The sequence below is a fragment of the Mustela nigripes genome, chromosome 16, assembly GCF_022355385.1.
Source record: "Mustela nigripes isolate SB6536 chromosome 16, MUSNIG.SB6536, whole genome shotgun sequence".
NCBI classification, from domain to species: domain Eukaryota; kingdom Metazoa; phylum Chordata; class Mammalia; order Carnivora; family Mustelidae; genus Mustela; species Mustela nigripes.
In genome coordinates this window covers 37,429,330-37,453,348 of record NC_081572.1, presented here as the reverse complement: position 1 = coordinate 37,453,348, position 24,019 = coordinate 37,429,330, and the positions used below count along the sequence as shown (strand labels likewise).

General features: G+C 42.3%; 2 protein-coding genes and 1 pseudogene across 3 annotated transcripts in view; 1 reads left to right on the top strand and 2 right to left on the bottom strand.

Annotated features, from left to right (window-relative positions):
- Nucleotides 1–8,660, bottom strand: part of CCT6B (chaperonin containing TCP1 subunit 6B) — a 28,963-nt gene extending 20,303 nt beyond the window's left edge. For both annotated transcript variants that reach the window (XM_059378526.1, XM_059378527.1), the window contains exons 1-4: nucleotides 8,463–8,660; nucleotides 6,822–6,885; nucleotides 5,716–5,850; nucleotides 1,013–1,186 (exon numbers count right to left, since the gene is read on the bottom strand). In XM_059378526.1, coding sequence (XP_059234509.1) covers nucleotides 1,013–1,186; nucleotides 5,716–5,850; nucleotides 6,822–6,885; nucleotides 8,463–8,599 — 510 coding nt within the window. In that variant the 5' untranslated portion in view covers nucleotides 8,600–8,660. The remainder of the gene's footprint in view (nucleotides 1–1,012; nucleotides 1,187–5,715; nucleotides 5,851–6,821; nucleotides 6,886–8,462) is intronic.
- A 77-nt stretch (nucleotides 8,661–8,737) lies between these two features.
- Nucleotides 8,738–11,870, top strand: ZNF830 (zinc finger protein 830). The gene has a single exon (XM_059379291.1). It carries the CDS (start codon nucleotides 8,777–8,779, stop codon nucleotides 9,887–9,889), a length of 1,113 nt encoding a protein of 370 aa, XP_059235274.1. The 5' UTR covers nucleotides 8,738–8,776; the 3' UTR covers nucleotides 9,890–11,870.
- An 11,964-nt stretch (nucleotides 11,871–23,834) lies between these two features.
- LOC132004594 (U6 spliceosomal RNA) lies at nucleotides 23,835–23,932 on the bottom strand (annotated as a pseudogene).
- Between the last annotated feature and the right edge of the window lie 87 nt (nucleotides 23,933–24,019).

The window sequence follows — 24,019 nt, the reverse complement described above, 5'->3', positions numbered from 1 at the left end:
AAAAGCCTCTGCCTTCGGCTCAGGTCATGATCCCAGAGTCCTGGGATCGAGCCCCACATCGGGCTCTCTGCTCAGCAGGGAGCCTGCTTCCTCCTCTCTCTCTGCCTGCCTCTCTGCCTATTTGTGATCTCTGTCTGTCAAATAAATAAATAAAATCTTAAAAAAAAAAAATGAAGATTCTGGGTCACTTGATATATGTACTCCAACAAGACTCCAACTGCAGTCTTTATTTGAACTCTGTTGAGCAAGAAATTGTCTGATCTTAATCTCATTTGCCAAGTAGGTTTTCCTATTGGTTCCAGTCTATTTGTCATTTATATCTCTCAAAGTAAATTAGCAAGAAAGCATTCTGATTTATATATCAATGTCTTGTGATCTGGGTTATGAATTCATCATTCCTGATGAAGCAATATATTCAAGTTTCAAAAAATACGAAGCTGAGGAACAATGATGATATCAAACTATAGCCACCTGATATAAGTCTTCCCAAAATACCCAGTCTTGTCTTTATATTACATATATTTTACCTCTTGAAGTAAACAAAACAAATATGCATTTCCCAGATGTGAATATTATCTATCTATTACCTATCTATCTATAGAATAATATTTATCTACCTATATTATCTACCTATTAATCATGGTTCATTAAAGTGGTAAGCTTAACCAATTCCCTTTGTGTCTCCTCACATAATAAATATGGACCTCTAGGTTTAAGAGACCAGTACATCACCCCAATGGCACTCACAAGGTATGATCCACAGGCAGCCACTGTGGTAATCCACAGGCAGTGACGTTCATGGTAATTTAAAGGTTTATTATGACACTTTTGAAATATTTCACATACTGTTCTGACCAATCAAGTCTAGTCTCTAGGTAGGTCTATAAGTGTTTGTCTTCCATATTTCATTTCACGTACAAAAGAACCATATGTAGTGGTTGATTATCTTATAGAATAAAATATCATCATGTATTAGTCTATACTCATTGTGAAAGCAAGTTTAATCACATACCTCTATTAACACATCAGCCAATTCAGCATGAACTTTAGTTTGCAGAGATGTTCTAGCCACATCTAAAAGGATTTCTCTTTTCATCTCTTTGTTAATTTTAATTTCTTCCAAAACTTCAAGTGCTTTTATCTTAGCAGCTTCAAATCCTTCAGCTATTATTCTAGGGTGCAGGCCCTATTACATCAACGTAAAACTAAAAATTATAAAATCAAAGTAAAGTAAAAGTAACCATCTTCCCTTAACAGGTATATCCAGAAAAAGTAATATTACCACATCAATGCCATTAATATTGGTATGTATATAATTTAAAAAAGTAATTTTCAGTGCTTCATATTGAAAATAATCTCAGACTTACAGAAAAATTGTAAGTACAGTACAAAAAACTACAAAAGTCCTCTTTATTTCCAAATATTGTAACGTTGCCATGTGGTACTTTTCTGTATGGGCACAAAAGAAAAGAGAGGCTCCTTTTAATGTGGAGGAAAAGAACCAGCACTTATTTGGAGAAATGTACAGACAGACATCACCTTCACCAAATCTTAACATCACAGTAATGGGACAAATAGGCATCATGTGCCTCCTGATACGATGCATTAAGAATACTAAAGCATGGGGAGCCTGGGTGGCTCAGTGGGTTAAAACCACTGCCTTCAGCATAGGTCATGATCCTGGAGTCCTGGGATTGAGCCCCGCATTGGGCTCTCTGTTCATCGGGGAGCCTGCTTCCTCCTCTCTCTCTGCCTGCCTCTCTGCCCACTTGTGATCTCTGTCAAATAAATAAATAAAATCTTTAAAAAAAAATAGAATACTAAAGCATGTTCATGGTATTCATGCCAAAAGTTTGTAACCAGAGTCTAATTACAATAAAATAGTCAAATCCAAATTGAGGACTTTCTGCAAAATAACTGGCCTATATTCTAAAAGTAGCAATGTAAAACACAAAACACAGCTCAGGATTATTCCAATTTAAAGGAAACCAAAGGGATGTGACAACTGAATGCAATGGATGAGCCCAGATATTTTTCTGCTATAAAGGACACTGTTGGGACAGATGATAAAACTGGAATAAAATCTGTAGGTTATACTACTGTATCAGTGTGTCAATGTTAATATTAATTTCCTGTTTTTGATCACTATTCTGTGATTATATAAGAGAATATCCTGGTTTTAAGAAATATACACTAAAGGGGCACCTGGGTGGCTCAGTGGGTTAAGTCTCTGCCTTCAGCTCAGGTCATGATCTCAGGGTCCTGGGATTGAGCCCCACATCGGGCTCTCTGCTCAGCAGGGAGCCTGCTCCCCCCCCCCACCGCCTGCTGCTCTACCTACTTGTGATCTCTGTCAAATAAATATTTTAATTAAAAAAAGAAATATAGGGGCGCCCGGGTGGCTCAGTTGGTTGAGCGGCTGCCTTCGGCTCGGGTCATGATTCCAGGGTCCTGGGATCGAGCCCCGTATCAGGCTCTCAGCAGAGAGCCTGCTTCTCTCTCTCCCCATCTCCCTGCCACTCTGCTTACTTGTGCTCTCTCTCTAGCTGTCAAATAAATAAAATATTTTTAAAAAAAAAAGAAATATACACTAAAATATTTAGACAATCATGTCTGCAACTTACACCTTTTGGGAAAAGGTATGTATATACATATACCATATATATGGATATATCTGAGAGAGAAATGTTATTCTTTGGAATAGCCCTGAAACTTTTCTCTAGGTCTGACATTATAACAAAATAATTATTTTAAAAAATATTGTTTATTCTGGAAAAAATACATAAATTCATTGAAAGCAGGAACTGGGTCTAATTCATTCCCCTCTTCCATTCTTTTACATCAGTCCTACAATAATTTTTTTAAAGTTAACATTTATTGAGCATTTGTACCAGGTACTAATCTAAAGGGCTTTACATGGGCGCCTGGGTGGCTCAGTTGTTGAGTGACTGCCTTTGGCTTGGGTCATTATCCTGGAGCTCTGGGATTGAATTCCCAATCAGGCTCTCTACTTGGTGGGGAGTCTGCTTCTCCCACTGACCTCTCTCCTCTTGTGCTCTTATCTCTCTCTCTTGAATAAAATATTTTTTAAAAATTTTAAAAAATAAAGGGCTTTACATGTATTGTTTAATTCAATCCTCTCAACACTATGAAGTGGGTACTACTATTTCTGTTTCACAGATGAGGAAATGGAGGTTTATAGGGATAATGTAATTTGTCTTAGATCACCAGGACAGTAAGAGATGGAACCAGGATTTAAACTTGCAGAGACTTGGGGCGCCTGGGTGGTGCAGTGGGTTAAAGCCTCTGCATTTCGGCTCAGGTCATGGTCCCAGGGTCCTGGGATTGAGCCCCGCATTGGGCTCTCTGCTCAGCAGGAGCCTGCTTCCTCCTCTCTCTCTCTCTGCCTGCCTGTCTGCCTACTTGTGATCTCGGTCTGTCAAATAAATAAATAAAATCTTTTAAATTTGCAGAGCCTGACTCTAGAGCATGATTATGAACCATTTTCAAAACATTACCTCAGTCTAGGATCTCACACCTTCTCGCCTAAACTACTATGATCTTCCAGAATTGACTCCCCTAAAACTGTCACCCAAATTTTTAAAATGCCAATCTGACTGCATCAGTCATTAACACATAAACATGAACATTCTTCTTGGTTAGCATACTACATGCTCTCTGTGATCTGGCTCCCACCAACTTCTCCAGGCTTTCATTACTGTCCGTATCACTTTGTTTTTTAAACTGTATATTTGAGAGAGAACATACATGACAGGAGCAGAGAGGAGGGAGAAGCAGGTTCCTCACTGAGCAGGGAGCTAGATGACCAACTGAGCCACCCAGGAGCCCCTACCCTTATCACTTTAAACTTTGCTAATACCATAGTGTTTGTGGCTTTACACACATACCACATTGCTTCTCCTCTCTGTGCCTCTGCTGTGTTGTTCCTTCTGCCTGGAATGTCATTCTCCTTACCCCTCAGTCTTTCCTCTGGCTCACTCCCTCTCATCCTGAAGATTTAACCCAGGTCTTATTACTTCCTCCAGGAAGTGCTTCCTAATTCACGCTAGTTTAGGATATCCCTCCCTCCTCAGTGTTTCTATTATATTTTGTGCCTAGCTCTATCACTATACTGCCACAGATTTATAATTACATCAGTGTCTGTCAGCATCCCCCCTTTCTTAAACTTCTTCCTCCTTAACAAAACCCTAATTTTGTTTAGGTTATCCCTTCCTCCAGTCTTCAGAGGAAGCTACCCTCTCTAGATAGCTCAAAGGGTAGATCCTGATTAGATTAAGTCAATTCCAACAGGATAGACACAGATCAAAGTTGACCCAATCATATAAAGAAAGGACTTGGGGCACCTGGGTGGCTCAGTAGGTTAAGCCTCTGCCTTCGGCTCAGGTCATGGTCCCAGGGTCCTGGGATTGAGCCCCGCATTGGGCTCTCTGCTCAGCGGGAGCCTGCTTCCTCCTCTCTCTCTCTCTCTGCCTGCTGCTCTGCCTACTTGTGATCTCTCTCTCTCTCTCTATCAAATGAATAATTTTTTTTTTTTAAAGGACTTATAGGGGCACCTGGGTAGCTCAGTGGGTTGGGCCTTTGCCTTTGGCTTGGGTCATGATCTCGGGGTCCTGGGATCAAGCCCCACATCAGGCTCTCTGCTCCGCTGGGAGCCTGCTTCCTCCCCTCTCTCTCTGCCTGCCTCTCTGCCTACTTGCCTGTCTGTCAAATGAATAAATTTTTTTTTTTAAAAGGACTTAGATTCCATAATTGGGCAAATGGTTCTTTCTTGTGCTCTCCTGCTAAGTATTACTAAAGGAAGCAGGTATTCCTAATTTCCTCTGACAGTCTTATAATCAGGATGGAAATAAGCTTTATCATGAAACAGCATTGTAAATGGAGGCGCCAAGAGACAGAAAGAACCAGAGTACTTGATGACTAATAGAATTTTTTAATCAACTACCTTGGATGTTCTGTCATGGGAGATAATTTATTGTTTAAATCATTTTTAGTCAAATTTCTACTGCTTAAAGCCAAAAGAATCCTAAAAGAGGTACGTTGCAGGTACTGAATTATTAGACAATTCCCAATTCTAAATAAATGCAAAGAAGTAATAATTTTAGCACTTTGACCAAGTAATGCTTTGTTGAAATGGACCTTGAAAGAATGGAAACTTTTAAATACTTAATCAGAGAAGACAGTAAGTAATACCAAGAAAAGAATACAGATTGAACAAAAGCTCTGAGGTAGAAATGTGTTGTAGTGATTTTAAAGGCTAGGGAGTAGCATGGAGGAGTCTAGCTAGAGTAGACGGTTTATAAGGAAAAAAAACCTAGAAAGATAGGTAAATTCACAATGTGAAAACCTTCAATTATTTTTCTCCAGTTTTTTTTTTTAAAGGTGCATAATTTGGTTTCAACTTTATCAGTGATGTTTTCTTTTTTAGGCCGTTATTCATGGGTAGATGGCTAATTTTTTACCTTCTTATCTATCTTAAATACTTCATTTTAAAAAGTGGGATATAATTCCAATGAAAGGCATTATTTTGTAAAAAAAAAAAAAAAAAGTTCATGATTATTTCCATTTATAATTGTCCAAAAGTATCTTGATAAAAATTACTTTTGCCCTCTAAAATTAAAACATTTTACTAGTGAAAACAATTCCTCATTCAAAATAAAATATCACATGAATGTGAATTCTGTAAAATGCTAATACCTCAGAAATGTAAAGATCAGCTTGTTTTAGTAACTCTCCAATAATTAGAACATTGGAAGTAGTACCATCTCCTGTAATGTCATCCTGGGCTGTTGCTACTTTTGCTATCAGGGAAGCTGTTGGGTGTTGAATTTGCTGGAAAAAGTAAGCAACAGATTAAAAGAGAGAATGAGATTTAAAAAAAAAAATAGTCCAATGAAAACAAGATAACCTAAAGGCCAATAATATAATTAAGAAATAAGCTTTATTCTACAAGTTCGCAAATTCTTATTATCAATACTTAATAAATGTCATCACCAAATTTTTTAAATTGAGAACTAATGAGGTTTGAACATCTTGTAAGTCTTTGCTTTGGAATGCAATGACGTTTCCAAAATAAGATCAAATTCTTCAATCTCTAAGATGAATATATTTACTAAAATAGCAAAGGATTTTTTTTATATTTTCATATTACAAAGAACACAATTCAGTGCCTTTAAAAGATGTAACTAATTTGGAAGTATCCCTAGGCTATTACTTGGACTGTATAAAGATTTCAAAACAATCAAAACCATCTTTTATTAATCCAACAAGTATTACTAACTGCAGTATTTAACTGACAACTTTGGTTTAAACATCACAGTTTGGGGCTGCCTGGGTGACTCAGCCAATTGAGCACCTGCTTTAGGCTCAAGGTCATGATCCCAGGATCCTACCACACATCAAGTCACACATCAGATTCCTTGCTCAGAGGGGAGCCTTCTCTCTCTCTGCCTCTCCCTCAGGTTAGGGGCTCTCACTCTCTCTCTCTCTCTCTCTCTCAAATAAGTGGATAAAATCTTTAAAAAAAAAAAAAGTGGATAAAATCTTTAAAAAATAAATAAATAAAGGGGTGCCTGGGTGGCTCGGTCTTTAAGCTTCTGCCTTTGGCTCAGGTAACGATCCCAGAGTCCTGGGATCAAGCCCTGCATCAGGCTCCCTGCTCAGCAGGAAGCCTGCTTCTCCCTCTCCCACTCACCCAGTTTGTGTTCCCTCTCTTGCTATATCTCTGTCATATATATATATATGCAATCTGTACTATGTTCTAGGCTTGTTAAGATTTACTGAAGTCAGCAGTATCAGCTCACCATCTCATGGAGCAGCACATTGCCATCTTTGGTGAGTTTGATGTCACCTGCACCAGAAACAAGCCTGTTCAGAAAACAGTGATATTATTAACCTCATATGGCAAGGGTTAAGCAAGACATTCTCAATTCTTGCCACTCACCGTCCTTAGTATAAGGAACTGATCTTCAAAACTTCCAAGTGCCATTGGGCAACACCGTGGTAATCACCACCATGTGCAGCCTATTGAATTACTTCCCATATGGACCACAATGATGATTTCATTCCAAATGGAGCATTTACAAGTTTAAGAGGAACTGATGAGTTATGAACAGAAGTTTGGTCAAAGAATACTTGGAAGCCTATAAACCACAAAACTATAAATTTCCTGCAGGTTTTTTACTTTGGTACAATGTACCATTCATTCACTCAGCCTAGTTTCTTCCCTCACCCCTCGCATTTATTAGATCATCAAGTTCTGATAATTCCACAACCTAAGTATTTCTTCCATCTAATCCCTCCTCTCTGTGTCCACTGTCAGCAACATCTCTAGCCTGGACTACTTAGTCAGCATCCCGGTATCTCTGAATTTGAATCTACCCCACACACTATATTTATTTCTAAAAAGTAGTGTGACTCATTTAACTACCTGATCAAAAATCTTTCCATGAGTTTTTATCCTCTCCATCACCTTCAAGGTAAAATCTGGATTATTTAGCAATGATGACGTTGTTCACCTTTCCCAGTCTGGCTTATGTCTACTTTTCCTGCTGCATCTACCAAATGAGATCTTGTGGGAAAATCTTGTGGTTCCCTTAATACAGCACGCTTGTTTTTATTTCTGTTGGATTTACACCAATGGGCTTTCTTGTTCCTGAAGTTACTACAGAAGGCCTTTTTACTCCCTTCTCCAACTGAACTCTAACTTACCTTTCAAGACTCTAATCAAAAACCCGTTATCTGAGAGGCTTCTCCCTCTCCCTACTCCCATCAGTAATTAGTCCCTTTCCTCAATATAATCTTCACCATTTCTATTTTCCCAGCATCCAAATAGCATACAAGCGCCCTCTTCCGCCGTTAATTCTGCTCATTCCTCTTAGAATGTACTCCTCCTCTTAGACATTTTAGCGTTCCTCACTCTTCTAAAAAAAAAAAAAAAAAAAAAAATAGTGATGCTAAGTAAATATATGCCGAAGGGGTGAATAAAAAGGAAGAAGCGTAGGCACAGAGTGTGCAAGTAACTTGCCTAACGATGCACAGCTAGAAGGGAACTTGGATTTGAACCCAAGCCTACCGGGCTCCAAGACCTAGGTGCCCTTACCACTACAACACGGGGCCGGGAAAAACCAAACTAAGGGCATGTAGTCCCAAAGCGCAGGGGAGTTAAATGGCTCATGCTTCTCAAGACACACGAGATGAACTGACTCGCAACTGCACATGAACTTTAACACAAGTGAAGGAGTGGGGGTGTACAAGCTTCACTCGGGGCCCCTTCCTCGGGAGGCTGTCCTCCCGCCCCGGGCTAGGGGTGACCTCCGTACAGGAATGAGAACGAAGGTATCCCGTCGCTCCAGGTTCTTCGCGGAACGTCTGCCTCAGAGCGCGCCGCGACACCCAACAAACCCTCGGCCCTAACCGCCGTTCCAACCGCCGTGCCATCTCACATTTTCATGGTGCCCTTAGGCCCCAAGTTGGTACGCAGCACATCCTGCAGCCCTCGGGCGGCACATATATTGACAGCCAAGGCCGCCTGGGCCCGCGCCACCTCGGCCTTGCAGTTTACCGCCTTTATCGCAGCCATAGCAGCGTCGAGCGTGCGGCCGGGCAACTGAAAACAACCTCAGCCCGGATCTCGAGAGAAATCCCGGCGCCGCCGCCCGCCTTCCGGAGCCTCAGCCAATCCTCGCCGAGACAGGAAATGACGTTACCAGACCTCGCCCGCACGGAAGCCAGAGTCGCCTTGGGTCCCGACGCCGAGATGGCGTCCTCCGCCTCCGCTCGCACTCCGGCGGGGAAGCGAGTGGTGAATCAGGACGAGCTGCGGCGCTTGATGAAGGAAAAGCAGCGTCTGAGCACCAATCGGAAACGCATAGAATCTCCATTTGCGAAGTACAACCGTTTGGGGCAGCTGAGCTGTGCCCTGTGTAACACCCCGGTGAAGAGCGAGCTCCTGTGGCAGACCCACGTCCTGGGAAAGCAGCACCGTGAGAAAGTAGCCGAGCTCAAAGGCGCGAAGGAAGCCACCCCGGGTCCGTCCTGCAGCGCCGTGCCCCCGTCAGCCAAGAGGAAGGTGCCGGATGCGGATGGCCAAGATGCCAAAAGACCCAAGGCCTCCCCGCTGCCTCAGATACAGCCCTCCACATCCGCTTTGCCCACCAACTCTGACAGAGCAGGGAAGGACTCGGCCAGAGCGACCCTCAGTAAGGCCTCGGGACTCGGTTTACTCCCTGATTATGAAGATGAGGAAGAGGAGGAGGAGGAGGAAGGGGGAGGAGAAGGGAAAAGAGGGGACACCAGCAAGCAGCCGCCCGACTCACAGGGCAAGGAACCCTCGCTTTCCTCCTCGAGAGAGGCAACAAGTATGCTGCCAAGCGGTTTCTCGGATACAAATCCTCCCAAGGCCCCTTTAATTCCTCATTCGGGGTCAATTGAGAAGGCAGAAATACATGAAAAAGTCGTGGAAAGGCGAGAAAACACAGCGGAAGCATTACCGGAAGGCTTTTTTGACGACCCTGAGATAGATGCTAGGGTACGAAAGGTTGATGCCCCAAAGGATCAGATGGACAAAGAGTGGGACGAATTTCAAAAGGCCATGAGACAGGTCAATACTATTTCCGAAGCTATAGTTGCTGAAGAGGATGAGGAGGGACGGTTGGACCGGCAAATTGGGGAAATCGATGAGCAGATAGAATGTTACCGTCGGGTGGAAAAGCTTCGGAATCGCCAGGATGAAATAAAAAATAAGCTTAAAGAGGTTCTGACTATAAAAGAACTTCAGAAAAAGGAAGAGGAGAATGTTGACAGCGATGATGAGGGAGAACTACAAGATTTGTTGTCTCAGGATTGGAGGGTAAAGGGGGCTTTGTTATAGGGTTTCAAAGACCCAGGATTTTCATACCATCAGCAACAGTACCAAAAGTGCTGTCTCTGGATAGGGTACTGGTTACTTCATGCCGCGAGATTTGATAACGTAACTGGGTTGTTGAGAGACAATGAACCTGTGAAGATAGCACTTTTGAAAATTGGTGTAAAATATTTTTGAGGTAAAGTTGTTTTTGAAATTTTTGGTCTGTATACTAAAATGTCAACTTTTTCACACATTTACTTAAGTGTATAATTTTGAATTGTCAAATCTGTAAGCTGTAAGTATTATACATAGTTAAATATATATTTACTTAAGTAATTCTGTTTTGAAATTTATGAAAAAGGAGAAGCCAAGCCAACAGACAAGCCTTTGGATGAATACCAAGTGTGGTATTTGGGACACATGTGGCTTTCCCTTTTCTAATCCCCTAAATGAACTCCAGAGTGTTTTTCAGGAAGGTGGGGGAGGGGGAGGGGAGGTTGTTTTGTTTTTATGAATACTATTCGCAAATATGTAAGTCATTCCGGGTAAATCAGTTCTCTAAGTAGTCTGCTCTGTTTCAAAAACATGGACTAGGAGAATGGATAAATCGATCTCCCAAATGTTTCTCTTGATTAAACCAATGATTCTCGGATGAGGTGCACATGGAGATCACCCACCAAGCATTTGAAAACATGCATATGAATCACCTTGGAGCTTTTAAAAAACTGTGTGCCCAAGGCCTAAGGTTAAAGATTTCAATAAATCTGGAGTGGGGCCCAGGCATCTGTTTAGTTTGAAATCTTCCCAGGTTATTCTAATATACACCAAAGTTGGAGAGCAATGTGGCCCTAAATCCCGAACCCATTTATATTTTTTCAGGCTTTGTTTTTTTGAAATACCATATGCCATAATTTGCCATCTATTGTATGAAAGAAATACTACCTTTTATTTAGATTTCATCCAGTGTTAAATTTTATTACATTTTATAGTTTTTGTCCATTGTTGGGAGGATAAGTTGTTTTCTCAAGGAATAACAATTAGCTTATTCCTATAACTGATTGTTTAGATCACTCCTTTTCCCTTTATTGATAGAGGTATTCAAATGAAAATGGAATTAACAATGTTCCAGCAGTAGAAATGCATACAGCATACTCAAATGAAAGTCAGTAGCAATAATAATAGCTAAAACATTTTACAGTACATGACAGGTGTGGTTCTAAGTGTTTTACATAAACCAAGTCTAGTTGTTCTAAAGTCCAGGTTTTATGGAGAATAATATCAAGATATAAGGTATGAAAAAGCCTCGCTTGGATGCTAAATGAAGGAATTCTCTGTCGGCAGTGTAGGAAAAGTGGAAGTTTTAGAGCAAAAAATTGTATTTGCAAAAGATTATGGAAGATGATTTTAGTTGCAGGTTATAAAATGAATGTGGATTGGGAGAAATAAGCTGGGAGACTACTTGGAAACTGATTTTAAAAGCAAGGTGAGCAAGACTTTGATTAGTTATAGACTGAGAGTAAAGGAATGAAGTTGAAAATTTTTCACAGAAAGGGCCAATATTTTAGTGACTAGACATAGAAGAAAAACAGGAGGGATAAAGATGAAATTCAAGGGCTTGGGGGTTTTTAGTGTGGGTCCCTAGAGAAGTTATCTAACACGTATTGAGCACATTGACTATCTTGTGGTCTTTGGCAGAAAGTCTTTTCTTGAGCTGTCAGCTGACTGGTAATAGAAGTTTCAGTATGGTAGCAGATTTACCTACCTTAAATAGCCTACCTTAAATGTATAAACCCACATGTACTCACATTTTTCTATCATCCATTCCTTTATTTTAGAATGAGAAAATACGAAGGTGGGCTTGAGTAGTAGGCCTTGTTTTACATTGACTTAAGAGGCTAGGCCAATGATCTAGCAAAGAACTTTCCATTTAAAAATACAGTGCAAGCCACATGTATATTTTCTTTTCCTAGAAGCCACATGAAAAAGTAAAAAAATATGAAATTCGTTTTAATGTAATTTATTTTATCCAATATATCAAAAATATTCACTTTTTAATATATAATCAATATTTAAATATCATTAATGAAACATTTTATATTGGGGGTTCTAGATTTCTGAAATCTAGGTGTATCTGACATAGCACATAGCACATCTCAATTTGGACTGGCTCCAGTTCAATTACTAGCCATATGTGGCTTACAATAAAGGACAGTGCAGACTTAAAGAGAAAGTTGTGCAGGAGGAAAAATAAAACACACAGGAGGTAGTAAGAAGACCAGTTTAGAGCAGAAGGTTTATTCCTGACAAAAGTGGAAGTTATGATTAGAAAGATAGATTATGAACTGTTGTAGAAGGTCTTGAATTGAGTACCCTTGAGGTTGTTGGGTCCTTAATTGTAACACAAAGAGTTTAAGGAATGCCAGATATGTTACTATACGTATAAACAGCACTGGGTTTTTAGGAGGGACAGAAAGCGCTGTTCCCAATGCTCTGTATCTCAAAGAATGAATGGTGGGGCCCCAAACAAAATCAAGGAAATCAATGTAAACAGCTACAGAAGTTAGTGAATCCTTCTGATCTTCCACACAATGGAGAGCTCCTTTATACCTCTGAGCTGGGTCAGATAGTTTTCACCATTAGCCTGTGAATCCATCAACATTCTCAAATTCTGGATTTCTTCCAGTCACTCTTTTCTTTTTAGAGAACCCCTTCATTTAGCCAACAATTTATTAGAGTTACTGTAAATGCTAGAAAGGTAATCCTCTCACCCATTCACTTAGAATTTAATGTAGCTCCCCTAGCTGGAGGGGAAGAAAAAGCTGAACTAGCCTTGAAATATAAATTTGCCCAGTGGCTTACAACTTGGAAAATGATTTCATATTTGTATTTCCTTTAATGAAGAAAGTAATGACTGCTTTTTACACACCAGGAAACAGGAGGCTGTGGAATTAAAATTCCAGGAGAAAAATTAACTTGGACCTAAAACCTTTAGTATAAACAGTCACTAGATTAGCATGGAGCAATAGGAAGAACAGGGAAATTGGCAAGAGAAAAGAGAAGACATGGGTTCAAGTTCCCACTCTACATTGTAATGGTTAGTGATCTTGGAGAAGTCACATCTCTTAACCTTAGTGCACCCCACTACCAAATGATGATAATGTAGGGGGTGCCTGGGGGGCTCAGTCGTTAAGTGTCTGCCTTCGGCTCAGATCATAATCCCAGGGTCCTGGGGTCAAGTCCCACATCGCGCTTCTTGCTTGGCAGGGAACCTGCTTCTCCCTGTCACTCTTATGCTGTGCTCTCCGCACAAATAAAATAAAATCAAATAAATAAATAAAATCTTAAAAAAAAAAAAAAAATGATGGGGCGCCTGGGTGGCTCAGTGGGTTAAAGCCTCTGCCTTCATCTCAGATCATGATCCTGGGATCGAGCCCCACACTGGGCTCTCCGCTCATCAGGGAGCCTGCTTCCCCCCTCTCTCTGCCTGCTTGTGATCGCTGTCTGTCAAATAAATAAAATCTTTAATTAATTAATTAAATCTTTTTTTTTTAAATCTCAGGTCACATGACACATGTGTAAAAGGGGTTTTTAAACTGAAATGTAATACAAGTATGTCTACTATAGATGGTCCCCCACTTAAAGTGGTTCTACTTAAAGATTTTTTGACTTTACAATGGTGGGAAAGTGATACACAATACACATTCGGTAGAAACTGTACATGAAATTTTGAATTCTGAATTTTTTTTTTTTTTAAGATTTTATTTGACAGACACACACAGAAAGAGGGAACACAAGCAGGGAGAAGCAGGCTCTTCTCTGAGCAGGGAGCCCAATGCGGGGCTCAATCCCAGGACCCCAGGATCATGACCTGAGCTGAAGGCAGAAGCTTAACGAGTGAGCTACCCAGGTGCCCCTTAAGTTCTGAATTTGAATCTTTTCTTTGGCTAGTGGTAGCCTGTATGACATTCTCTCGTGATGCTGGGCACCAGCCATGAGCCATAGCTCCCAGTCAGCCACGTGATCACAAGTTTAAACAACTGATACACTGACAGCCATTCTGTACCCACACATCTATTCTGTCCTTCACTTTTAGTGAAGTATTCAATTAACTATATGGGATATTCAACACTTTATTATAAAATAGGCCTTGTGTTAGATTTTTGCCCAAGTGTAGGCTAACATTAAGTGTTTAGAGCACGTTTAAGGTAGGCTAGGCTGAGCTATGATTTGGTGAGATGGTTATGTTAGATGTACTTTCAACTTACAACTGGTTTATTGGGACTTCCCATGGGATTACATCCCAATAAACCCGTCTAAGTTGAGTAAGATAGACTTCCCCTGCCGCATGCTAACTTGATTTTGGTCTAATAATGTAAAGCCACTTAATTCCCTCTTTGAAACTAAGGTAATTAGAGCAGGTGATTTTCTTGAGGTTTCTTTTAACTCCAAATTTTTAATGTTGCTGAGACACGGCATCTCACCTTCTAAATATTTTTTTTTAAGATTTTATTTGTTTATTTGACAGAGATCAAAAGTAGGCAGAGAGTGAGAGAGGGGGGAAGCAGGCTCCCTGCCGAGCAGAGTGCCCGATGTGGGGCTCAATCACAGGACCCTGGGATCATGACCTGAGCCAAAGGCAGAGGCTTCAACCCACTGAGTCACCCAGGCGCCCACCTTTTAAACATTTTTAAAGTCACCCAGTTGACTCTGGAGACAGATAGTCTAAAGTACTGTTGCTTTTACTTATAAGATTTGGCCAGCATAAGTACCATTTGTCTTGGTGTAATTATGAATAGTGCCCTGCCCCCTTCACTCTCAACACTGTCCTTTTCTAGAAGTATAGATACTTACCTAAAATTTTAATAGGAAGAGGAGCTACTTTTTAAAAAATTAATTTATATGACACAGAGAGAGGGAATATAAGCGGGGGAGAGGAAGAGGAAGAAGCAGGCTTCCTACTGAGCAGGGAGCCCAACACGGGGCTCCATGCGAGGATGCTGGGATCACGACCTGAGCTGAAGGCAGATGCCTAACAAATGAGGCACCTAGGCACCCTGAAGAGCCACTTTCTAATGATCATGGTCATTTGAAATGATATGTTTCCTGTTAATGATGCACTACTTGGCTAGATGTTTGTGTAGGGGGATTTGAGTAAGTATATGGGTAGGAATGGTGACTAGATAGATCATTTTAGATTGCTTTTTAATTCTTAGCGTCTAGTAGCCTGTATAATATAAGGAATTACTTGAGAAGCTTTAAATTTGAACAGGGAAAAAATAATCCCAAAATTCTGCATTCTATTTTCTTCTTTCCTTTGTTTTTTTTTTTTTTCCTGCATTCTATTTCCTATCTACAGTTCCTCAGTGAGCTCATCCATTCCTATGGGTTTAAATATCACCTATATACTGATGATTCTCAAATTACATCTCTACCCTTGACCCTTCTGAGAGTCTTCCTTCATTCCCCTTTATTCCCCCAAATCTAATGCATTAGCCAAGTCCTGGCATCTCCCCCTCAAAATACGCCCAGAACCTCTCTGCTCCTTTCTGTCTCCAGTCCTGGCCACCCCTCACACACACCTTAGCCACAATCCATTATCAACAAGTAGAGTGATCTTTTGAAAATGTAGGTCAAGTCACTGTCACTGAAAACCCTTCATCACATGCTTCCATCACACTTGAGGGAAAAAAAAATCCAGGCCCTTATTAAGCTCACATGGTGCTCAGCATTTGGTGATTCAAATGTTTACTATTTGTGAGCTAATGACTGACCCTGAATCCCCCTAAAGAGAATGGAAAAGGCAGGAGAGCATAACTGCACTATGTTGAAATCAGTAGTCGCCATTCAGTAGTGGGCTTTCATGGCCAAGTCTTTTTAATTCCCAAGAGGCATGACAAGTCAAGATTGTTTTTGTTTGGGGCACCTGGGTGGCTTAGTGGGTTAAAGCCTCTGCATTCGGCTCAGGTCATGATCCCAGGGTCCTGGGACTGAGCCCCACATTGGGCTCCCTGCTCAGCAGGGAGCCTGCTTGCTCCCTCTCTCTCTCTCTGCCTGCCTCTCTGCCTACTTGTGATCTCTGTCAAATGAATAAATAAAATCTTTAAAAAAAAAAAAAAAAAAAAAGAGGGTGCCTGGGTGGCTCAGTGGGTTGGGCCGCTGCCTTCGGCTCGGGTCATGATCTCAGGGTCCTGGGATCGAGTCCCGCATCGGGCTCTCTGCTCAGTGGGGAGCCTGCTTCCTCCTCTCTCTCTGCCTGCCTCTCTGCCTACTTGTGATCTCTCTCTGTCGAATAAATAAAAATAAAAAGAGGGATGCCTGGGTGGCTCAGTTGGTTAAGCAGCTGCCTTCGGCTCAGGTCATGATCCCAGCGTCCTGGGATCGAGTCCCGCATCTGAGGGACATCCTGCTGAGCAAGGAGCCTGCTTCTCCCTCTGCCTGTGCCTGCCATTCTGTCTGCCTGTGCTCGCTCTCTCCCCCTCTTTCTCTCTGATAAATAAATAAAATCTTTAAAAAAAGAAAGAAAGAAAAGAAAACTTAAAAGGCCAAGTCAACTCATGGAAGTTAGAGCCAGAACAAAAGTCAACTCAGTGGATCAGGGGGCTGAGAAATCTTTTCCTCCCTTGTGTCTCCCTTCTCCAGCACATGAGGCTCTCACCTGTTCTGAGAGCAGCAGCGCAAGGAGGTATCCACAACAGCTTCTGGGGTGTAACAGGCCACCTTGGCATTTAGCAGCTAATGAGAAGTCCTCATGGCACCAAACAAGCAATAGAGATATGCATATGTCAGCGAGAGTGCGAGGGCAGCCCTGACCGCCTAGAGGCCTCTGAAGTGGAGGGAAGGGGGAAGAAAGTGATTCAGTGGTCGAGTAAGATTAAACAGTCAGCGAGGACACATTGCTTCCCAGCTGCTCTCAGCCCTCCATCCTCTTTCTCTGCCACCACCATTTCATTTGGCTCTCTCCTCCTGTCACTTGGCAGTCAAAGCTATTTTAGAGTGAGACTGCATTCAGCCATCCTTCACAGAAATCACTCCCAGTCTCTCAGAGGAGGAAGAGAGTTCCATCTGGCTGTACCTCCATTTCACTAACAGCATTTGGGCAGCTTCGTAGGCACTTGGGAGGCAGCGGTCACTCTTAGGGGAGTTCAGGGGACCACTCTGATTGGGTGGTTGACGGTGGTTATCACTGTTTTCGTTGTGTGGGGGTGTTGTTTGCTTGCTCTTCTGCCAAATGTGGTTATAAGAGAGGGTCAATCAAGCCAGGTTGTCAGGTTATTATTATTAGTAATAGCTACCATTTACTGGATTCCTACCATATGTCTGGCACTGTGTGAGAGTTCGATATACACTGTCTCTAATCCTAGAACAACCCTGCAAGTGACATAAGACCTTCGTTTTGCAAACAAGGAAACTGATGTGCAGAAGTGAAGGAGCTTACTCCAGGCACCAATCCCACACTCCCCATTGTTACCCCACATTATTATCATTTAACACTACCTTATACTCACATAGTGAGAGTATCATTTGTGCACAACCTTCACGTTAGTTTTCAAGTCTCAACACCCCCCCAAAGGTAAAACAACTGTTATCTCAACCACCTAATGACTTCTCCAAGGTCACTCAGCAATGGCTAACTTTAAGACTAGATGGAACTAGGGGCGCCTGGGTGGCTCAGTGGGTTAAGCCTCTGCCTTCGGCTCAGGGTCCTGGGATCGAGCCCCGAGTCAGGCTCTCTGCTCAGTGGGGAGCCTGCTTACCCCCTTTCTCTGCCTGCCTCTCTGCCTACTTGTGATCTCTGTCTGTCAAACTAAAAAAAAAAGAGAGAGAGAGAGAGAGTAGATGGAACTTGATTCCTGCCCCACCATTCTGTTATTTAATAGTGAAATGTGCAAAATGGGAGAGCATCCCTCAGGATACCAAGAATTAAGGTCAGGGAAGTTTACGATCAACATTATGGAAACCCAGTGCTGTTCAGAGACCTTGGGTAGGCTGGAAGCAGTGTTTTCTGAGGTTTGTTAACAGACTCTGCCCACACTGCCCTACCTTCCTCCATTTCACCAATCAATTTTACTCTCTAGTGGTCACTGGTGGGATCAAAAAGAATGACTTCAGTTCCAGAGGTTGCAACCAGGAAACAAGTTAGACCAGGCCTTGTGGTCCTCTACTCTTGAACTAGAACTACACGATGTTAGGTAAACTACTTCACCCTTGGTTTCCTCCACTACAGGGAGAGTAAGAGTTTTTACCTTCTAGAATTACTGAGAGGATTAAATGAATTCAGTGCATGCAAATACTTTTACTACAGGCCAATAATACTATTAAATAAAATGACTGAAGACAAGACCCTTACATTCAAAAAAACTATGAGCTGGTTGTATTGTAAGTGGTATAAGAAATCGAGCGGGAACCAATTATTCACTAAACTACTGTATAGGCAGCAGAAAGAGAGCGAGTCAAGTCTATGGTTTTCTTTTCCCATTCACCAGCTGTATGTTATCTATTGAGTCGGTTTGCTCCCCAAGTCTTAGTTTTACCATCTGTGGGTATTATGCTATCTGGGCACTCCCTAAGGCCCCTCTACCTCTATCACTGCGATATTGTGGGTTATAATAAGGAATAAATATTTTGGCCTTTGTCTCCATTTCTGGCATAGATCTAAAACTCTTGGAATTTCCTAAGAGAGGTGAGAGGGATAAAGGTGTCATCTGTTATTCAAAACAATTCCCTGTCAGGGGCATCTGGGTGGCTCAGTCTTTAACCATCTGCCTTGGCTCAGGTCAGCATCCCCTCCCCCACCTCTGGGAGGGAGGGGGTAAGGGGGCTACCGATTGAGTTCAATCACCAATGGCCAAAGATCTAGTCAACTATGCATACGTGAGGCTATCTCCATAAAACCCAAAAGGGTGGGGTTTGCTGAGCTTGCAGGTTGGTGACTGTATGGGGGTGTTGGGAGAGTAGTGTGTCCAGAGAGGGCGTGGAAGCTCGTCACCCTTTCCCACATATCCTGAGTTCCATCCTTTTCTCACTTAACAGGTAATCCAGTCACTAAACTGTTCTCCTGAGTTCTGTGAGCTGCTTTACCACGTTTCTCAAGCCCACAGAGGGGGGCTTGGGAAGCCCTAATTTAGAGCTGGACAGAAAGCAGCTCAGGTGACACTCTGGACGTGGGGTTGGCATCTGAAGTGGGGGCAAAGGGGCAGTCTGGTGGGACCACACCCTTAACCGAAACCCTTTCATTGCCCTATGTAGAAAACCCACACACCTGGTGTCAGAAGTTTAGTTTTCAGAGAGCGCGGTCTATATATATATAGATGGAAATATATATATATACATTGTTTCCATATATATATATATATGGAAACAATGGAGTTTTTTCCTTTACTATCACCAAGACCAAGACAAGCTGAAGGCAGGAGAGGGAGAGCACAGGGAGCTGCATGGTAGAGAAGGTTCTGTAAGAAGGCACGGACAGAAGCTCCTAGAGAAGGAGTGAAGTGGGATAGGAGCTCTCCTGGTATAAAGGAAATGGCATATAGGGTACAAGAGAGAAAGGAAGCATTCAAGTTGATCTTCAGCCTCTGCCTGAGATTGTTTTGCGATGTAGGTGGGGTTTGGTGGGGTGAGATCTGGAGCTGATGACCGAGAAAGAATTCTTGAGACACCTTTGGTGCAAAATGGTGGTTTTATTAAATCATTGGGACAGGACCCTTGTGCAGAGAGCTGCTGCCCAGGGGTTTGAGGGGTGGCTCATTCTATACTTGGGAGCTGGGGGAGGTAAGGAATAAGGGAGGTGTCCAAAAGGACTTTCATATGGTAAAGAAGACTCTCAGGATACTGGAGGCCTTGCTATTATCAAGCTAAGGTTGTTTTTTCCTCTAGAAAAGCTTTATTAACATTAAGATAGTTGGAAGTTTCCTGGAAGAATGTCACACATACTCCACCCAGGAGGAGGCAGGTGTCAGCTTGTGCTTTGTCCTCAGCCAGTCTCCTGCTCCCTCATCAGCTCAGTGGGTTAAAGCCTCTGCCTTCGGCTCAGGTCATGATCTCAGGATCCTGGGATGGAGCCCCACTTTGGGCTCTCTGCTCAGCGGGAGCCTGCTTCCTCCTCTCTCTGTCGACCTCTCTGCCTACTTGTGATCTCTGTCAAAATAAATAAAATCTTAAAAAAAAAAAAAAAAGAAAGAAGGAAAAAAGAAAACCCAATCTCGTAATTGAGGGAAGATGGTAACAACTTTGAGTCTCCCTTACTATCTGTGACCTCAACCCTTGGGTTGAGGGTCCTAAACCCGGTCCCAGTTTCTGTGTCATGGATCGGCTATTCCCAGATGCACACTTGACTCCTCTCCTCTCTGTCCTCCTTCACTCTGGCAGCTAGAGCACAAAGGTATTCCAAGGAGAGGCCAAGAAACCCCACTGGTTAAGAACCAACCTCCACAGCCTTTATTGAAAATAAAGAGCCATGAGCTGATTTGAATTATTACATCTTCCTACAGCTGTTCCCTTTTAAATATTTATCCTGGCAAACACCATCACCGTTTTTTACAACTTATTTTAATTGTGTGACTATTAAGCAAACCAAACCGTAAAATTGGCTCTCAGTGCTGAGATTTATGTGATTCATAGACCAGAGCTTATTAAAAAGGGAATCCACTGAGTGCAAACTAACCTCACGAGTGCCCCACACCGTCTCTAGGAAGGTGTGACGTCTTTTCCCTAATCCTGCCTGTGGCTGCCAAGGTTCCATAGTGAGTAGCATAAAAAAATGAACAGCATCCACCCATTTCCCTGAATCCTAATGAGCTTAGACTGGAAGTCAGGGACGCTACAGTCTTTTTTTTTTTTTTAAAGATTTTATTTATTTGGCAGAGAGAGAGATCATAAGCAAGCAGAGAGGCAGACAGAGAGGGAGAAGCAGACTCCCCGCTGAGCAGAGAGCCTGATTTGGGGCTCCATCCCAGGACCCTGAGATCATAACCTGAGTCAAAGGCAGAGGTTTAACCCACTGAGCCACCCAGGCGCCCCAAGGGATGCTACAGTCTTAACAGGGGGAGGCAGAAGCTCTGAGAGGCTCACAAACAGAATCAGAGCCCTGGAGGATTCAGCATCAAGGTCAGAGGGAAGGAGTTAATCTTGGACTTTGAATAACTAGGAGTATGTAAGAGATATCCTGCTTATTTGTCACCAAGGCGATCCTTGGTTTGGAACATGGAATTGCTTTAAAACTTCAATAAAAGCGAGGGGCACCTGGGTGGCTCAGTCAGTTGAGTGTCTGACTCTTGATTTTGGCTCTGGTCATGATCTTAGGGTCCTGGGATCTGGCCCAGTGACATCCACGCTCCCATTGGGCTTCACACTCAGCACGGAGTCTGCTTGGGATTCTCTCTCTCTCCCTCTACCCCTCACCCTGCTCACCCTCTCTCTCTCAAATAAATAAAATCTTTTTAAAAACGTCAATAAAAGTGCCTGGGGGAAATGCTCCCTGGAAAAACGCACTTACAAATATTTACGTGAATACTTGGTTACTCTTTCAGTTACCACCGAGCTGCTCCCATTTTCCCCTATGCGAAGTCAGAAGCCAACTGACTCACCTCCCAGACTCTACATAGCACCCAGACTGACAGCAATCCCATTAAAACCTAAGTCAGATCATGTTATTTCTCTGCTCAGTACAATCCACTAGCTTCCCATTGTACCTGGCACCTCCTATTCTCCTCTGCTTTCTTTTTCTCCATAGTACTCATCATCAGAGTACATACTATGCATCTTACTATTTATTATCTGTCTCACACACTAACCTCTGAACTCCCTGAGGAGAGATTTGTCTGTTTTGTTTCACTGCTATTCCACTTCCTGGAATAGTACCTCTCACAGAGGAGGCATTCAATACTTACCTGATTGATTCAACCCTGCAGTGGTATGAATGTATCCAGGCTGGGGGTGTAGAGGGAAATACACATTTACTGAAACACCGCCAAGTGCCAAAAAGTTCGCAAGTTAATATTAATCATATCATTTAACTGTCGCACCCAATCCTAAAAGGTATTTTTATCCCCATTTCAGCAGGACAACTCAAACCCAGAGAAGTTAAGAAAATAGAAGTAGGTTACACAGGCAGTAGTAGGACATCATTCAAACCTAACTATGTGTGGTTCCAAAGCCATGCTATGTCCAGTGCACATTACTCCATTCTCCTTGGCAGCAGCTCCCACTTCTTTAAAGAAATGCTAACTGTCAACTTTCACACCTAGCTCCATTTTACAGCAGGGGGCTGCGGAGGGGGTGTCAGGGAAGTGGGGGTGGTGGGTGAATCAAGAGATTCAGGGTTCCAGGCGCCTGGGTGGCCCAGTGGGTAAAGCCTCTGCCTTGGGCTCAGGTCATGATTTCAGGGTCCTGGGATTGGGTCCTGTGTCAGGCTCTCTGCTCGGCGGGGAGACTGCTTCCCCCACCCTCTCTCTCTGCCTGCCTCTCTGCCTACTTGTGATCTCTGTCAAATAAATAAAATCTTTAAGAAAAGAGAGAGAGATATTCAGGGTTCCTTGGAGCTGTAATCAAGCAAACAAACATTAAGAGCCTGAGTCTTTTTGCACATTAACATCAAACACAGTCAGAGATAAGATGTAATAAACATCCTTCTGAGGGAGCTGATCACTTTCAGTCTCAATCATTCCATTCACTCATGGGTTTATTTATAAATGTTTGCTGAGTGCCTACTAAGTGCCCAGTAAGACACTGGACATTGAGGATAAAGCGATGCATATGGCTCAGATGTCACCCTCCACAAATATATGAAGTCCAGTGCAGTGCTGTCGGATAGAAGAAGGTAATGTGAGCTAAATATGCAGTTTTACATCTTCTAGGCACTATATTTTTTAAAAAGGTAAAACAGTTGAAGTTAATTTTAATAATATATTTTTATTCAGCCCAATGTATCTAAAATATTTAATAGGTGAGTCAACATAAATATACTATTGATATCTTGCAGTCTTTTTTTGTTTGGTAACACACCTCTGAAATCAGTGTGCATTCTGCACATACAGTACATCCGCATTTGGACTAGCCACATTTCAGGAGCTTGACAGCCACACATGGCTAGCCATGTCAGCATCTGACAGCACAGGGTTATGGGAAAAGGTAGAGTCAAGGGGATTCTCAAAACAATGTAGTAAATGCACTGACAGAGAGAAGGATGACTCAGTATTACCCAACTGCCAGGTAGGACTTGAGCCTCCAGGGACCTTGTCCATTTTGCAGCACATTAGAGACTTTGACCCACTCCAAACAGTGGGATTGTGGTTGTCCTTAACCAACCAACCTTGATATATCCAAACACAACTCATTCTTTTACCCCAAATACTTGCTCCTCCCCTCTCACTTTGTATTTCAGTTGATGGCACCATTATCTACCTGCTCACTCAAGTCATTCTCATTTTATCCTTAGGTAAATCAGCACTTTATTTACAAGATAATTTAAAATCCAAATATTTATTACTTTTTAAAAATGCCTCTTTCTCGGGGCGCCTGGGTGGCTCAGCGGGTTAAGCCTCTGCCTTCAGCTCAGGTCACGATCTCAGGATCCTGGCATCAAGCCCTGCATCGGGGCTCTCTGGTCCGTGGGGAGCCTGCTTCCTCCTCTCCCTCTGCCTGCTTCCCCACCCCCGCCTGCCTCTCTGCCTACTTGTGATCTCTCTGTCTATCAAATAAATAAAAATCTAAAAAAAAAAAAAAAAAAATGCCTCTTGCTCTCCATCCCAACTAACTGAGCATGGCCACTTTCATCTCTCACATGGCTCACTACAAGAAACTTTTTTCCCCCCACCTTTATTGAGATAGAATTGACATATATCACTTACATAAGTTTAAGGCCTACACAGCATGAAGGTTTGACTTACATATATAATGAAATGATTGCCACAGTAAGTTTACTTTGCATATACCATCTCATATAAAAGAAAAAAGAAAAAAAAGAAATCTTAATTATATGGAGCTCCTCAGGAATTTGTAGGTCATTTTTGCACAGGGGCCATGCTAATCTTCTCTGCACCTTCCGATTTTAGTATGTGTACCAAGAACCTTTTAATTTCTTCCCCTGACTCAGTGTCTCCCCTACCCAGCCTCAAAAGTAGTTACTATTACATAAGGCCCTTCATGGTTCTCCAT

Bases quoted from the DNA above. Each gene is read 5' to 3' on its own strand.
- ZNF830 (XM_059379291.1), top strand. From the start codon at position 8,777: ATGGCGTCCTCCGCCTCCGCTCGCACTCCGGCGGGGAAGCGAGTGGTG.